This window comes from Scyliorhinus torazame, chromosome 17 (genome assembly GCF_047496885.1).
Source record: "Scyliorhinus torazame isolate Kashiwa2021f chromosome 17, sScyTor2.1, whole genome shotgun sequence".
In the NCBI taxonomy this organism is placed as follows: Eukaryota; Metazoa; Chordata; class Chondrichthyes; order Carcharhiniformes; family Scyliorhinidae; genus Scyliorhinus; species Scyliorhinus torazame.
The window spans coordinates 110,789,312-110,805,952 of record NC_092723.1 but is presented as its reverse complement, the minus strand read 5'-3'; the positions used below and the strand labels follow the sequence as shown (position 1 = coordinate 110,805,952).

Here is a 16,641-nt window from a genome sequence, read left to right as displayed (position 1 = left end):
GTGGACTGTTCCTCATGCTCCCCCGCCAGCTCCTCCAACCTCCGGATCGCCTGTCTCTGGGCTGCCAGTCTCGTCTCTACGTGGTCAACCACCGCCTTGATCGAGTCCACCGCCCGGAACAGGTCCTCCAAACTTTCCTTCCGCTGCTGGGTGAACTTCTTATTCAATAAGCTCACCAACTGCTCCATTGACCATTGGGCCAGACCCTGCCCATCCGCCATCTCCACATGCGTTGCATGCTCCTCACTCGCCTCAACCAACTTTATTCCGGGCACTTCTGGTTCGCAGCTCCATAAACTAGGGGTCACTCTCTTCTGCTCTCACTCCTGCACCTTTTTCCTCCAAAGTTCCTGCTACAAACCGGGGTAAAGACCACCATGAGCGCGAGCTGCCAAATATGCGACCACTCACTCCATGGCCGCCACCGGAAGTCCTCTTCTCACTTCTAAGGGCTTCCTTGCAAGCTCTTGCACTGGCCAGAAAATGGCTGCACATGTGCAGTTGCTGTTTTCTTTTTACTGGCCTGTGCTTGTGCCAGCTGTGAATATTCCTTGATTTCACCATGCGCTGGTCAGGAAAAGGACTCAGACAGACCGTTATTGCTTTTCTATTCTTTAGGTTGGGAACTGGCCCTGCACATACACAGAAGAAATGGAAGTAAAGAAGTGAAACGGTGTGAAAATGAAGGTCAGGTGACCTAGAATCAGAGTACCATTACAGAACAATTGTCCCAGGGAGCAAAATAGGGAGAAGGTCCCAAGCCAAGAAGGTCCTAGTGAGTGGGAGAGAAAGAAGTCTCAGAAGTCCAAGGCAAGGACAAAGACAGGGATCAGAGACAGACCCATTGAGCCAAGATAAATGAGAGGAGCAGAGAAAAAGGCTCAGAGTTAGAGAGAACTGAGGGGGAGCAGACATGAAACAAAGTGGGCACGAGAATCCCAGAGGGAAGCCGAAGGATGGTGACTCCGTGCTGTGGGCAGAAAGTTAGCCTATTGGAGCAGTGGTGTTCTGCTTGGCATGGTTGACGATTCGAAAATGCGCTTGGAAGGTGAAGCAGCAGTGCGCTCTGAGATCCAGGGGAAAGGAATCTCGGAATGTGAGATTGAATCCATGGAGGTTGAGTCCGAATGGGAGCGACAATTGGAGAGAATTCCAAGACAAGTTCTTCAAATGTGTAGATTGCAAACCCTGAGACCAGTTGGCTCACAATGTGATGAGTGTCTGGGTGGGTTGCTGGGAAATCCAGAATCTGCTTTGGTCGCATTTGTCATTTACCTTGGAGTGTGGCATTTCTGACCATAGTTCAGCAGTTGAAAACAATTAGGAAGAGAAATGCATATTGGCCTATATTACAAAGGGACTGGAGTATAGGAAGTTTTTCTACAATTGTACAGGACTTTGATGAGACCACACCTGCAATATTGGTGTATTATAGTAGTTTTGGTCTTTATTTAAGGAAGGATATACTTGAATTGGAGATGATAAACAAGCAAAGGCTCACTAAATTGGTCCCTGGGATGAGGGAGTTGTCCTATGATTAGATGCTGAATAAATTGGGACCATATTCTCTGAAATTCACGAAAATTGGAGGTGATCTCATTGAAATATACAATATTCTGAAGGATCGTGATAGGGTAGATACTGACAAATTGTTTCCGCTGGTAGGAAAATGTAAAACACAGAGCCAGAGTCAGAATAAGGGGCCTGTTCCTTACTCAAAGGGTAGTGAATCTTTGGAATTCCTACCCAACAGGGCTGCTCCATTGTTGAATACATTTAAGGCTGGGATTGACAGTTTTTGGTCTCTTAGAGAATCAAGAGATATGGGGAGTGGGCAGGAAAGTTGTTTTGAAATCCAAGATCAGCCATGATTGTGTTGAATGGTGGCGCAGGCTCGATGAGTTGTATGGTCTACTCCTGCTCCTACTTCTTGTGATATTGTGCATAACTTAACCCTTGGAATCTAGGTATCATTCTGATGAATCTATGCTGCACTCCCTCCAAGGCCAATAGGTCCTTCCTAAAAATTGTGCTCAGAACTGCTCAGTACTCCAAGAGTGGTCTAATAAAGATTTTGTATAGCTGAAGCATAGGTTCTACTCTCTTGTATTTCAGTCCTGCAGAAATGAAGGCTAGCATTTTTAAAAATGTGTTTATGGGATGTGGGCGTCGTTGGTTAGGCCAGCATTTATTGCCCATCCCTAATTGCCCTTCAGAAGGTAGTGATGAGTTGCCTTCTTGAACCGCTGCAGTCCTTGAGGTATAGGTACACCTACTGTGCAGTTAGGGAGGGAGTTTCAGGATGTTGCCCAGCAACAGTGAAGGAGCGGCAATATATGTCCAATTTCAGGATGGTGAATGATTTGGAGGGGAACCTTCAGGTGGTGTGGTTCCCAGGTATCTCCTGCTCTTGTCCTTCTAGATGGTAGTGGTCGTGGGTTTGGAAGGTGCTGTCTGAACAACCTTGGTGAGTTACTGTAGTGCATCTTGTAGATGGTATGCATGGCTGCCACTATTCGTCGGTGGTGGCGGGTTTGAATGTTTGTGGAAGGGGGAGCAATCAAGCGGACTGCTGTGTTCTGGATGGTGTCGAGCTTCTTGAGTTTTGTTGGAGCCGCACTCATCCAGGCAAGTGGTGAGTATTCCATTATACTTCTGACTTGTGCCTTGCAGATGGTGGACAGGCTTTGGGGGGGTCAGGAGGTGAGACACTCACCGTAGGATTCCTAGCCTTTGACCTGCCCTGGTAGCCACAGTATTAATATGGCTAGTCCAGTTCAATTTCTGATCAATGGTAACCCACAGGATTTTGATTGTGGGGGATTTAGCAATGGTAATACCATTGAATGTCAAGGGGAGGTGGTTAGATCCTCTCTTGTAGGAGATGGTAATTGCCTGGCACTTGTGTGGCACGAATGTAACTTGCCACTTGTCAGCACAAGCCTGGATATTGCCCAGGTCTTGCTGCATTTGGACATGGACTGTTTCATTATATGAGGAGTCGCGAATGGTGCTGAACATTGTGCAGTCATCGCAAACATCCCCAGTTCTGACCTTATGATGGGAGGGAAGTCATTGATGAAGCAGCTGAAGATGGTTAGGTCTAAGGCACTACCCTGAGGAACTCCTGCAGTGATATCCTGGAGCTGAGATGATTGGCCTCCAACCACCACAACCATCTTCCTTTCTGCTAGGTATAACACCAACCAGCGGGGAGTTTTCCCCCTGATCCCCATTGACTCAAGTTTAGCTCGGGTTCCTTGATGCCATACTCGGTCAAATGCTGCCTTCATGTCAAGGGCAGTCACTCTCACCTCACCTCTGGAATTCAGCTTTTTTGTCCATGTTTGAACCAAGGCTGTAATGAGTGACCCTGGCAGAACCCAAACTGAGCGTCCGTGAGCATGTTATTGTTGAGTAAGTGAGCTTGATAGAACTGTTGATGACTCCTTCCATCACTTTGCTGATAAAGATGGAGAGTAGACCGATAGAGCGGTAATTGGCTGGGTTGGATTTATCCTGTTTCTTGTGTACAGGATACGCCTGGGCAACTTTCCACATTCCCGGGTAGATGTCAGTGTTGTAGCTTTACTGAAACAGCTTGGCTAGGGGTGTGGCAAGTTCTGGAGCACAAGTCTTCAGTAACTATTGCTGGGATATTGTTCGGGCCCATAGCCTTTGCAGTATCCAGTGCCTTCAGCTGTTTCTTGATATCACATGGAGTGAATCGTATTGGCTAAAGACTGACATCTGTGATGCTGGGGACCTCCGGAGGAGACCGAGATAGATCATCCACTCGGCACTTCTGGCTGAAGATGGTTGCAAATGCCTCAGCCTCGTCTTTTACACATATGTGCAGGACTCCTCCATCATTGAGGGTGGGGATATTTGTGGAGCCTCCTTTTCCATTGAGTTGTTTAATTGTCCACCACCATTCATGGCGGGATGTGGCAAGACTACAGAGCTTAGATCTGATGCGTTTGTTGTGCAATCGCTTAGCTCTGTCTATTACTTGCTGCTTATGCTGTTTGACACACAAGTAGTCCTGTGTTGTAGCTCCACTAGGTTGATACCTCATTTTCCTGTATGCCTGATGTTGCTCCTGGCATGCTCTCCTGCACTCTTCATTGAACCAGGGTTGATCCCCTGGCTTGGAGTAATGGTACAGTGGAGGGATATGCCAGGCCATGAGGTTACAGATTGCGGTTGAATACAATTCAATAGTCTTCCTGATTATTTTCTGTACTTGTCCATTACATTCTGTCCTTGTCCATTACATTTTAATGACTTTTGCACATAGATCTTCAAGTCGAGTCTCATTGGAACTCCACTACTTCTAGCTTTTCACAATGTGGATAGGACCTTGTTCTAGCCTTTTAAGGGCCAAAGTGAATGACCTCACATTTGCCTAAACTGATATCCATTTGCCACAGTTTAGTCCATTCGTTTGATCGATTAATATCTTTGTAATTTTACCCTTCCGTCTACACTGCTCACAATACAGCGTAGGCAATCTACATTGCTTACAATGTACTTCCTAAATTTGTGTCATCCTTGTGAGGCACCATTATTCACATCCTTTCAATTAGACTACATGCCCATTATCCTTAATCTCTGCCTCCTGCTGCTCAGTAAATTCCCTAACCTGTCAATAATTTGCCTTCAATTTCATACTTAATCTTTAGCTAACAGTGATTTATGAGGCATTTTATCAAATTCTTTCTGTAAGAGCATCCACAGACACTCTGGGCGCGATCTTCCTGCCTCATTACACTCATGCTCAAGTGTAACGAGGCCGGTGAATAGCGGGAGAGGCCAAAAACGGGAACCGCGCCTGGCGTCAAACAGTTTGCGATGCAACCAGCCCGCTCCCCTAGGCGAAATCCGAATCTCGCCATAGTGTGGCGAGAAACCAATTATCACCACTTAAGCAATATAATTAATGCGAGCCACCCCTTATCCAACGGCCTCCCGTCATTAAGCGGCCTCCCCAGCAAGTGCTCATGCCGGCACTGATTAGTACTCCTTTTTAAAAATGTGAACCTGACGGAAGGGCTTCTATGGGGAGCCGAGGTGGTGAGTAGCCATCGTTGCTCACAGGCAAAGAGCCCGGGGATGCTGGGCTTGTTGCCCCAGTGCTTGGCGGGGGAATGGGGACCCTCTGCTGGGTGGGGGGAACCCCTGTGCTGTGGGGGGCCCTCCGCAGGGGTGGGCTGCCATGGGAGGCTGGGGGAGGAGATGCTGGGGGAGGGGGGGGGACTGCTCGCAGCACCACCATGCCAACCCCTGGATCCCAACCCCATTCCGGGGGCAACCCTTGTCCCTGCCCATCTGCCCATCAGCTATAACCCCCACCAACTGCTGAGAACTCTGGCTGCGCAGCAGAAGGCGCTTGCTAATAGGGAATTGGCAATCGTGGGTAAATGAGCACTTGACACATGCCACAGATTCCCGTGGGTGGGCAGGCCATGTAGCATGTGGGAGTCATGGCCTAGCATCCCAATCACACCTTGAAGCCTGGGCACTGTGCCTGAACACTGCGGGAGGCAACACCACACATGCAGCAGCCAACAGGGGATGGTGTGCAGCTCCGGGGACATGTCCACGGCTGGAGGGTGAGTGAGTGCCACGGGGGGTGGGTTGCCTGGAGAGATGGGCAAAGGGTCCGGGGGTCAGCCTGCATTGTGGAAGAAAGTCATAACTGCATCATAATGGTTGTGCAAAAAGTTGTTTAATACTGCACAATACGGGGCTTCCGGGTACGGCGATGACCAGCTAAGTCGCACGTTTCGGCAGCTCCCGGTGCAAAGGACTTTTGGGCTCTTAATAGGAGCCCCAACGGCAATTTTAACGGCTAAAAACACTGTGCGGTAAACCAGAAGGGAATCCCCCCTGGACACGGATGGAAAAAGGAGAGGAAAGTGGCCAGATTGCGGTGAATCCTCTAGAGCAGCGGCCAGGAAGGCAGGCACAAAGCAAGATGGCATTGGAAGGAGGCAGTTTAATATGGGGCCCTGACCAACAAGAGTTCCTGCGGCGTTGCGTGGAAGAACTTAAAAAGGAGATGAAGAAGGAGCTGTTGGCCCCGATATTACAGGCGATTGAAGGGCTAAAGGAGGAGCAAAAGACCCAGGAGCAGGAGCTTCCGGTCGTGAAGGCAAAGGCTGCTGAGAATGAGGACGACACGCAGGGCCTGGTGGTGAAGACAGAGATGCACGAGGCACAACACAAAAGGTGTGTGGAAAGGCTGGAGGTGCTGGAGAATAATGCGAGGAGGAAGAATTTAAGGATTCTTGGTCTTCCCGAAGGTGCAGAAGGGGCGGACGTCGGGGCATATGTGAGCACGATGCTGCACTCGTTAATGGGATCGGAGGCCCCGACGGGCCCGTTGGAGGTGGAGGGAGCCTATTGAGTTATGGCGCGAAGACCGAGGGCTGGAGAAATTCCTCGAGCCATAGTGGTGAGATTTCTCCGATATAAGGACAGAGAGATGGTCCTCAGATGGGCAAAGAAAACTCGGAGCAGTAGGTTGGAGAACGCGGTGATCCGCGTATATCAAGATTGGAGTGCGGAGGTGGCGAGAAGGAGGGCAAGCTTTAATCGGGCAAAGGCGGTGCTGCACAAAAGGAAGGTTAAATTTGGAATGCTGCAGCCGGCATGCTGCGGGTCACACATCAAGGGAAACACCACTACTTTGAAACGGCAGAAGAGGCGTGGACATTTATTGTCGAGGAGAAACTGGAATAAGCGGGCTAGAAAAAGAACGTTTGGGACAAAGTGGTGGGGCGAATATGTGGGGTGAAGAGGGGGAAAAGATGATTTCCCAGGTTGTTAATCCTGCGACCCTGTAACTTTTCTCTCTTCCCCATGTCGTGGGGGAGGGGGGGAGGGAGGAGGAGGAGCTGGGTGCGCCGGCCATTGGGGGCGGGGCCAAATGGGAAGCGCGGGCTTTGTTCCTGCTGCTGCTGCTGGAGAGAAGGGGGAGCTGGTATGGGGTGGGGTGGTCGGGGCGGGAGGGCGCCGTTGGGGGGGAGGTACGGCTACGTGGGAACCGGGTGAGGAGCTGGATTGAAAAAGGAGATGGCTAGTCGACAAGGGGGGGGGGGGGGGGTAAAGAGCCCCCCAACCCGGCTGATCACGTGGAATGTGAGAGGGCTGAATGGGCCGATAAAGAGGGCACGGGTACTCGCACACCTAAAGAAACTTAAGGCAGATGTGGTTATGCTGCAGGAGACGCATCTGAAACTGATAGACCAGGTCAGACTACGCAAAGGATGGGTGGGGCAGGTGTTTCATTCGGGGCTAGACGCAAAAAACAGGGGGGTGGCTATACTAGTGGGGAAGTGGGTAATGTTTGACGCAAAGACCATAGTGGCGGATAGTGGGGGCAGATACGTGATGGTGAGTGGCAAATTGCAAGGGGAGGCGGTGGTCTTAGTGAACGTATATGCCCCGAACTGGGATGATGCCAACTTTATGAGGCGTATGTTAGGACGTATCCCGGACCTAGAGGTGGGGAAGTTGGTAATGGGTGGAGATTTTAATATGGTGCTGGACCCAGGGCTGGACAGATCGAGGTCCAGGACCGGAAGGAGGCCAGCTGCAGCTAGGGTGCTTAAGGACTTTATGGAGCAGATGGGAGGAGTAGACCCCTGGAGATTTAGTAGACCTAGGAGTAAGGAGTTTTCGTTTTTCTCCTATGTCCACAAAGTTTATTCACGGATAGACTTTTTTGTTTTGGGAAGGGCACTGATCCCGAAGGTGACGGGGACGGAGTACACGGCTATAGCTATTTCGGATCACGCTCCACATTGGGTGGACCTGGAGATAGGGGAGGAAAAAGAACAGCGTCCACCCTGGAGAATGGACATGGGATTATTGGCAGATGAGGGGGTGTGTTTAAGGGTGAGGGGGTGTATTGAAAGGTACTTGGAACTCAATGATAATGGGGAGGTTCGGGTGGGAGTGGTCTGGGAGGCGCTGAAGGCAGTGGTTAGAGGGGAGCTGATATCTATTAGGGCACATAAAGGAAAGCAGGAGGGTAGGGAAAGGGAGCGGTTGTTGAAAGAACTTCTGAGGGTGGACAGACAATATGCGGAGGCACCGGAGGAGGGACTGTACAGGGAAAGGCAAAGGCTACATGTAGAATTTGACTTGTTGACTACGGGTAATGCAGAGGCACAATGGAGGAAGGCACAGGGTGTACAGTACGAATATGGGGAGAAGGCGAGCAGGTTGCTGGCCCACCAACTGAGGAAAAGGGGAGCAGCGAGGGAGATAGGGGGGGTGAGAGATGAGGAGGGAGAGATGGAGCGGGGAGCGGAGAGAGTGAATGGAGTGTTCAAGGCATTTTATGAAAGATTATATGAAGCTCAGCCCCCGGATGGGAAGGGGAGAATGATGTGCTTTCTGGATCAGCTGGAATTTCCTAAGGTGGAGGAGCAGGAGAGGGCGGGACTGGGAGCACAGATTGAGACGGAGGAAGTAGTGAAAGGGATTGGGAGCATGCAGGCGGGGAAGGCCCCGGGACCAGACGGATTCCCAGTTGAATTCTATAGGAAATATATGGACTTGCTGGCCCCGCTACTGATGAGAACCTTTAATGAGGCGAGGGAAAGGGGGCAGCTGCCCCCGACTATGTCAGAGGCAACGATATCGCTCCTCCTAAAGAAGGAAAAAGACCCGCTGCAATGCGGGTCCTATAGGCCTATTTCCCTCCTGAACGTGGACGCTAAGATTCTGGCCAAGGTAATGGCAACGAGGATAGAGGATTGTGTCCCAGGGGTGGTTCATGAGGACCAAACTGGGTTTGTGAAGGGGAGACAGCTGAATACAAATATACGGAGGCTGCTAGGGGTAATGATGATGCCCCCACCAGAGGGGGAAGCGGAGATAGTGGTGGCGATGGATGCCGAGAAAGCATTTGATAGAGTGGAGTGGGATTATTTGTGGGAGGTGCTGAGGAGATTTGGCTTTGGAGATGGGTATATCAGATGGGTAGTTGCTGTATCGGGCCCCGATGGCGAGCGTGGTCACGAATGGACGGGGGTCTGATTATTTTCGGCTCTATAGAGGGACGAGGCAGGGATGTCCTCTGTCCCCGTTATTGTTTGCACTGGCGATTGAGCCCCTGGCCATAGCATTGAGGGGTTCCAGGAAGTGGAGGGGAGTACTCAGGGGAGGAGAAGAACACCGGGTATCTCTGTATGCGGATGATTTGTTGCTATATGTGGTGGACCCGGCGGAGGGGATGCCAGAGATAATGCGGATACTTGGGGAGTTTGGGGATTTTTCAGGGTATAAATTGAACATGGGGAAAAGTGAGTTGTTTGTGGTGCATCCAGGGGAGCAGAGCAGAGAAATAGAGGATTTACCGTTGAGGAAGGTAACAAGGGACTTTCGGTACTTGGGGATCCAGGTAGCCAAGAATTGGGGTACATTACATAGGCTTAATTTAACACGGTTGGTGGATCAGATGGAGGAGGACTTTAAGAGATGGGACATGGTGTCCCTGTCACTGGCAGGGAGGGTGCAGGTGGTTAAAATGGTGGTCCTCCCGAGATTCCTTTTTGTGTTTCAGTGCCTCCCGGTGGTGGTCACGAAGGCTTTTTTCAAAAGAATCGAGAAGAGTATTATGAGTTTTGTGTGGGCCGGGAAGACCCCGAGAGTGAGGAGGGGATTTTTGCAGCGTAGTAGGGACAGGGGGGGGGCTGGCACTACCGAGCCTAAGTGAGTACTACTGGGCCGCCAATATTTCAATGGTGTGTAAGTGGATGGGAGAAGAGGAGGGAGCGGCGTGGAAGAGATTGGAGACGGCGTCCTGCAGTGGGACTAGCCTACAAGCTATGGTGACGGCACCGTTGCCGTTCTCACCGAAGAAATACACCACAAGCCCGGTGGTGGTGGCTACATTGAAAATCTGGGGGCAATGGAGACGGCATAGGGGAAAGACGGGAGCCTCGGTGCGGTCCCCGATAAGAAATAACCATAGGTTTGTTCCGGGGAGAATGGATGGGGGATTTGGAGCATGGCAAAGAGCAGGGGTAGCACAATTGAGAGATCTGTTCGTAGATGGGACGTTTGCGAGTCTGGGAGCGCTGACGGAAAAATATGGGTTGCCCCAAGGGAATGCATTTCGGTATATGCAACTGAGGGCTTTTGCGAGGCAACAGGTGAGGGAATTCCCGCAGTTCCTGACGCAGGAGGTGCAGGATAGAGTGATCTCAGAGACATGGGTGGGGGATGGTAAGGTGTCGGACATATATAGGGAAATGAGGGACGAGGGGGAGATCATGGTAGATGAGCTGAAAGGGAAATGGGAAGAAGAGCTGGGGGAGGAGATTGAGGAGGGGTTGTGGGCTGATGCCCTACGTAGGGTAAACTCATCGTCCTCGTGTGCCAGGCTAAGCCTGATACAATTCAAGGTTCTACACAGGGCGCATTTGACTGGAGCACGGCTCAGTAGATTTTTGGGGGTAGAGGATAGGTGTGGGAGATGCTCGAGAAGCCCAGCGAATCACACCCACATGTTCTGGTCATGCCCGGCACTACAGGGGTTCTGGGTGGGGGTGGCGAATGTGCTTTCGAAGGTGGTGGGGGTCCGGGTCGAACCAAGCTGGGGGTTGGCTATATTTGGGGTTGCAGAAGAGCCGGGAGTGCAGGAGGCGAGAGAGGCTGATGTTTTGGCCTTTGCGTCCCTAGTAGCCCGGCGCAGGATATTGTTAATGTGTAAGGAAGCCAAACCCCCGGGTGTGGAGACCTGGATAAACGACATGGCAGGGTTTATAAAGTTAGAACGGATTAAGTTCGTAATAAGGGGTTCGGCTCAAGGGTTCACCAGGCGGTGGCAACCGTTCGTCGACTACCTCACAGAAAGATAGAGGGAATGGAAAAGAAGAAGACAACAGCAGCAACCCAGGGGGGAGGGGGGGGGGGGGGAATCGGACGGACTCTCAGGGATGCTATTGTATATGTATAGGCACTTGTTTTAGGTAATGTATATTGGACTGTTGGATTGTATCTTTGGAGAGTATTTATTTTTGACCAGGCAGTTGCCATTCAGTTTGGTTTTTGTTTCTGTCATATATTATTTATTTATTTGTTTAAAACTGGCCACTGTTATTTATATTGCTTTATTTTTGTTTAAAAGAAACACTACGTACTATTATGTTTGGCCAAAAAATCTTGAATAAAATATATTGAAAAAAAAAATACTGCACAATACCCCATTCCTGATAGTGTCGGCCCCCCAACCTCCCCCACCCCCAAACCCTCCCCCCCTTCCCCGGTGCTCTCAGTGATCCTCAACATACCTGGCCCTCCTACTGCGTCTTGGTGTTTCCCCAGAATGTACATCCGAGATGGAGGCAGCCAGCTGCTTACCTCATCCGATGGCCCTCGATGCCTCTGGCAGGCGTCCTGGGGGCTCTGGGGCCGGAGGGCCTCGGCTCACTTGTCGACGGCGCATGCACGGCCGTGCCACCCTGCCTCATGTGCTGACCCTGAGATGCAGCCTTATAAGAGGGGTGGAACTCAGGAGAGCTGGTGGCCACCGTCGCCACCCCATGGGACGTGTCCGGTTTGGTTCTCCTCCTTGTCGGTGCACTTCAGGCCCTGGGGTTTCCCTTGGGACAAGGACAGCTGGTTCAAGTCCTGGCTGCCCCTGCATCAGCTGGCTCTGCCAGCGCTGGTGGTTCCCCATGGGCCGCAGCATTGTGTCGACACCCTCAGCGATGTGCCTCAGTGATTGGGACATGCTCTGCAGTGCCTCAGCCATGCCCACCTGCGACTGGGACAAGCTTCGCAGCGCCTCGGCCATTCCCACCTGAGAGCAGGACATGTCCCGCAGAATCTCATCAAGGTCGGCCTGGTACTTGGTCGCATCCCCCAGCGAGTTGGGCATTCTGCCGAGACCCTCAGCCATGGCCGTCACCGACTGCGCAATGCCTTGGACACCTTCACTCATGGTGCCAATGTCATGCATCAGGCTCTCCACTGCGGTCGCCACCTGAGCAGTGTTGGCCTCGGTGCCACTCATTACCAGCTCCATCTTCTGCGTTGGTAGCCTCTGGGACTCCTCCAAGCAGCTATGGATCTGCTGCAGTGATGCTGACATCTCCCTCTGAATGGCCCGCCGCTCACTATCGTCTCCATCAGCTTCGGTAACCCTGTTCCAGAGGCTCAGCAGCAAGCTGGGACACAGCTGGGTCCAGGAACACAGCAGACCTCCAACTGCTGTCTCGCCTGGGGGTTCCTGCCTCCACAAGATGTGCATCAGCAGCAGTGTGGTGCTCACCGGATTGTGCCCCAGAAGCCTATCCACTAACATTTCCCACCAAGGTTTGTGTATCTGCGCTGCTGGAGGGAGGGTATGGCAGCTGTGCCACGACTATAACAGATTTGAGAACGCGATCTTTCCCACACCCGCACCCCCCTCCTCCTCTCGCTGGTGATCTGACCACGTTCACGTCCCTTTGCATGATTTAAAATTTTAATATCATTAAAAGGCTTTACATTGTAGCGTCCGGTCCTGTTTAATCCTCCCCACCTGACTACTGGTTTTCGAAAACGAGAGTAGTCATGATGACCACACCGGTGGTGCAAAGGTGAGTATAGCCCCCAGGTGTCCTGATGTCCGTGGGGGGAGGGAGCCGTTTAATTTAACTTTAAGGCTGGGTGTCCTTTATCTCAGAATGTTTAGACCCGCCCCTCCACCACACACACCAAGCTGACCGTGCATCCTTGCCAGCACTTTGAAATTACTCAAGTGCTGTTTAATCAGATGAGAAAAGGCATCAGTGAAGCCAGCGAGTTTCACACAACTTTTCTCACCTGATCCAGCAATGTACAATTTTGGGGAAATTGTACCCCATATCTATTAAGACAATGGTCGGAATTCTCTGGCCGTTTACGCCAGCAGGATTCTCTGGTCCCGACAGTGTTGGGTGGCTTCAATGGGGATTCCCATTGACAACGGCAGGAGCAGAGAATCTCGCTGCCAGCGTACGGGGCACTGCTTTCCGATGCTGAGAAACACTGAAACATGCGGCTGGGAGGCTGGAGAATCCCACCCAAAAACAATTTATCAATTTCAATCGTACAAGTGGACTTCAGGAATTAATATTATAATTACATAAGTGAGGATATGACTTTGAATATACCTTGAAGTAGATGGACTGAATCTTTCTTCCTTTTCTGTATCTTTGGCCTGCACTAGTGGATTTTCAATTATAACTAGCAAAAAATATTTTTCACATTGTTGGTAAGTACATAGAGCAAATGTTCTGAGAATCTCTATCACTATAATAAGGTTATATATATCTAGGGAAATGGGATCAAACAAATGAGGAGAAAAAATAAGCTTGCATTTGGTTAACCTGGGGTTGCCTGAAGGCAAGTAGTAAACCTAAGATTGTATATTGGCAAATATATGCAAAGTTGTGTTAATATGACTGAAAAATCTAAAAGATCTATGGGAGAAAAAATTATATCAAGTAGCAGTAGGGGGCGCATTATAAAGCATATAATACATGTTTCATTTCCCATAATAGTAATATTGTGAAAACAATTCAAGACATCTATCACCTTATCATTCTTCTAATTAGGTGTAATGTCCTGTCCATACCTTTAAAAAATTAGGAAGTTGATACTTTAATCTATTCATTCCATAATTTTAAATGAAGTCTCAGAAAGAACTGCCATATTAGATTATTTTTATTGGAGACTATGGATGGGTCTTTATGGCCTCAACTGCCAGTGAGATCTTCCGTTCCCACCAAAATCAATGGAGTTTTGATTGGCTCACCGCTTTTTACGGCACCACCACCACTGCAACAGAGCGTAAAACTCCACTCTATGGGCGCAATCCAAGAGCCACTTTGCGTGGCCGATAGAAACCGGGAGAACCCGCTCCCAGGATCTACCCGGCTCGTAACACCTCATGAGCTCTAACGCAATCTCGTGAGACGTTGCAATGTAAATTCCGGCCATTGTGGGCAGGATCACTTTTTAGCAATCTTAATATTAAAGCGAGACAGCACTTTAATGTGCAGATTCCTGAGTTACCCAAGGCATGGGAGCTATTATCTTCACCTTGGAGACCTCGGGCGAGCGCTGCTCAACACTGGTCTCCACAAATGGGGACCAGACAGAACGGCACTCGTGGCATTTGGATCGACAAATCAGCAAGTCTATCTGGTTTGCATTTTGCAAACAGTGCAATGCATCAATTAAATTATTTTGCATAATTTTATTTTCTGAGTTTAGCATCCAATACCAGAAATGTTGCTAATCCTTGCTCAACAGAAGGTGGCTTCAGACAAAGCCCCAGTCTAAGTTATTCAAGCCAGGAGACTTAATATCATGGTGCACGTACTGAAAAGTAACCCTGAAGTCGCTTCTGGTTTGAATCTAAGCTGCACCAACATAGAGTTAATTTGGCTGATGTAACTTGATTCAACAAAAGATAAAAGGAAAAATAGTACAATTGTAACAGAAGACGCAACAAAGTGTAATCTTGTAAAAGGAAATTTAAAAAGACAGCTCAAAGATAACATTTCATGGAATGAGTACTAGAATTTGTTTCTAATGGTGTCAATCAAAAATATTTTCAGCAGCCCTAAAAACTTTTAAATATCAGCAAGTTTCAGATCGCTGGATTTGTTACTCATTGATCTCCTATGACACAAATTGTGTATAGGTGTCAATCATCACGGTACTGGCTGCCAGAACTTTTCAAGACCCACATGCAGAGGCGGCTCATCACATAATTATGGGTTTATTGTTGTGATTTTCCAATAAGCACCTAAATCATTCAAAGTCCCCTTGATGCTTAGAGCCGCTGAAAATAGATATTTGGGTAAGACATCGTAGGACTCTTGATGTACAGGAGTGTGGCGACTAGGGGCTTTTCACAGTAACTTCATTGAAGCCTAATTGTGACAATAAGCAATTATTATATTATTATTATTATAGGAAAACATACTGGGGTGAATTCTCCGCCAGCGGGTTTCCCGGCGGTACGGGGTGCCTACAATGGGAAATCCCATAGGCCAGCGGCGAGAACGGAAAATCCCGCTGCCAACGACGGCATACCGCAGAGAAACACGGGCGTCATTCTCCGACCCCCCGCTGGGTCGGAGAATGGCGTTGGCCGCCGTGAATCCCGCCCCCGCCCCCGCCGAAGTCTCCGAAGGGAGAAAAGTCGGCGGGGCGTTAATGGCGCCGCTGCCGCGGAGAATGTCACGGGTCTGCGCAAGGCAGCCGATTTTCGGCCTGCCGATATTCTCCCTCCCGGATGGGCCGAAGTCCCGTCGACGTGATGACCGTTCACGTCGACGTCAATCAAACCTCCTTTTCATCGGCGTGACCCGGTGCTCCAGGCTCACGCCGACCAGCGAGGAGGTGAGTGACGGCCTGGGGGGTTGGCTCTGGGCAGGAAATGGCGTGGCCGCAGACTGATTGCGTGAGGAGAGGTGTGTCTCGGCTTGTGTGTGTGTGTGTGCGGCGGGGGGGGGGGGTGGTTAGAGTAGGCTGGGCTCCGGGGGAGTGCCGGGAGGGGGTCCGTGCCGGGGTGGAGGTTGGGGTCCGTGCCGGGGTGGAGGTTGGGGGGGGTCCGTGCCGGGGTGGAGGTTGGGGGGGGGGGGGAGGGTCCGTGCCGGGGTGGAGGTTTGGGGGGGGTCCGTGCCGGGGTGGAGGTTGGGGTCCGTGCCGGGGTGGAGGTTGGGGGTTGGGTCCGTGCCGGGGTGGAGGTTGGGGGGGGGGGGGGGTCCGTGCCGGGGTGGAGGTTGGGGGTGGGGGGGTCCGTGCCGGGGTGGAGGTTGGGGGTTGGGGTCCGTGCCGGGGTGGAGGTTGGGGGTTGGGGGGGTGTCCGTGCCGGGGTGGAGGTTGGGGGGGGGGGTCCGTGCCGGGGTGGAGGTTGGGGGTTGGGGGGGGTCCGTGCCGGGGTGGAGGTTGAGGGTTGGGGGGGGTCCGTGCCGGGGTGGAGGTTGGGGGGGGGGTCCGTGCCGGGGTGGAGGTTGGGGGGGGGGGGTCCGTGCCGGGGTGGAGGTTGGGGGTTGGGGGGGGGGTCCGTGCCGGGGTGGAGGTTGGGGGGGGTCCGTGCCGGGGTGGAGGTTGGGGGGGGGGGTCCGTGCCGGGGTGGAGGTTGGGGGGGGGGGGTCCGTGCCGGGGTGGAGGTTGGGGGTTGGTCCGTGCTGGGGTGGAGGTTGGGGAGGGGGTCCGTGCCGGGGTGGAGGTTGGGGAGGGGGTCCGTGCCGGGGTGGAGGTTGGGGAGGGGGTCCGTGCCGGGGTGGAGGTTGGGGGGGGGTCCGTGCCGGGGTGGGTGATGGGAGGGCAAATGAGTTGGTCCACCTGGCCAGGTGCCAGCCTCCAACAGTTGGACCCATGCGGTCCATGCCACCTGGCTGGGGGGAGGAGGGGATATGGGCAATGATGACATGTCGTCGTTCCCCTCCCCCCCACCAGGCCGTCATGTTTTCAGACCATCCAGCGATGTTGGCCGCCGTGGTGGCAGCCGCTCATGTCTATGTTGCCCTGGATGAGGAGGAGGAGGAGGAGCGTGCCAGAGAGGCGGCGCATGCTGCCGCAGAGGGGCAGGCGGAAGCCGCCCAGGCTGGAGGGACACCTGACCGACAGGACGAG

General features: G+C 51.7%; 1 protein-coding gene across 1 annotated transcript in view; it reads right to left on the bottom strand.

Annotated features, from left to right (window-relative positions):
• The window catches only part of meiob (meiosis specific with OB-fold), a 261,266-nt gene that overhangs the window by 170,433 nt on the left and 74,192 nt on the right, over positions 1-16,641 (bottom strand). The window contains exon 5 of the mRNA XM_072479797.1: positions 13,161-13,233. Coding sequence (XP_072335898.1) covers positions 13,161-13,233 — 73 coding nt within the window. The remainder of the gene's footprint in view (positions 1-13,160; positions 13,234-16,641) is intronic.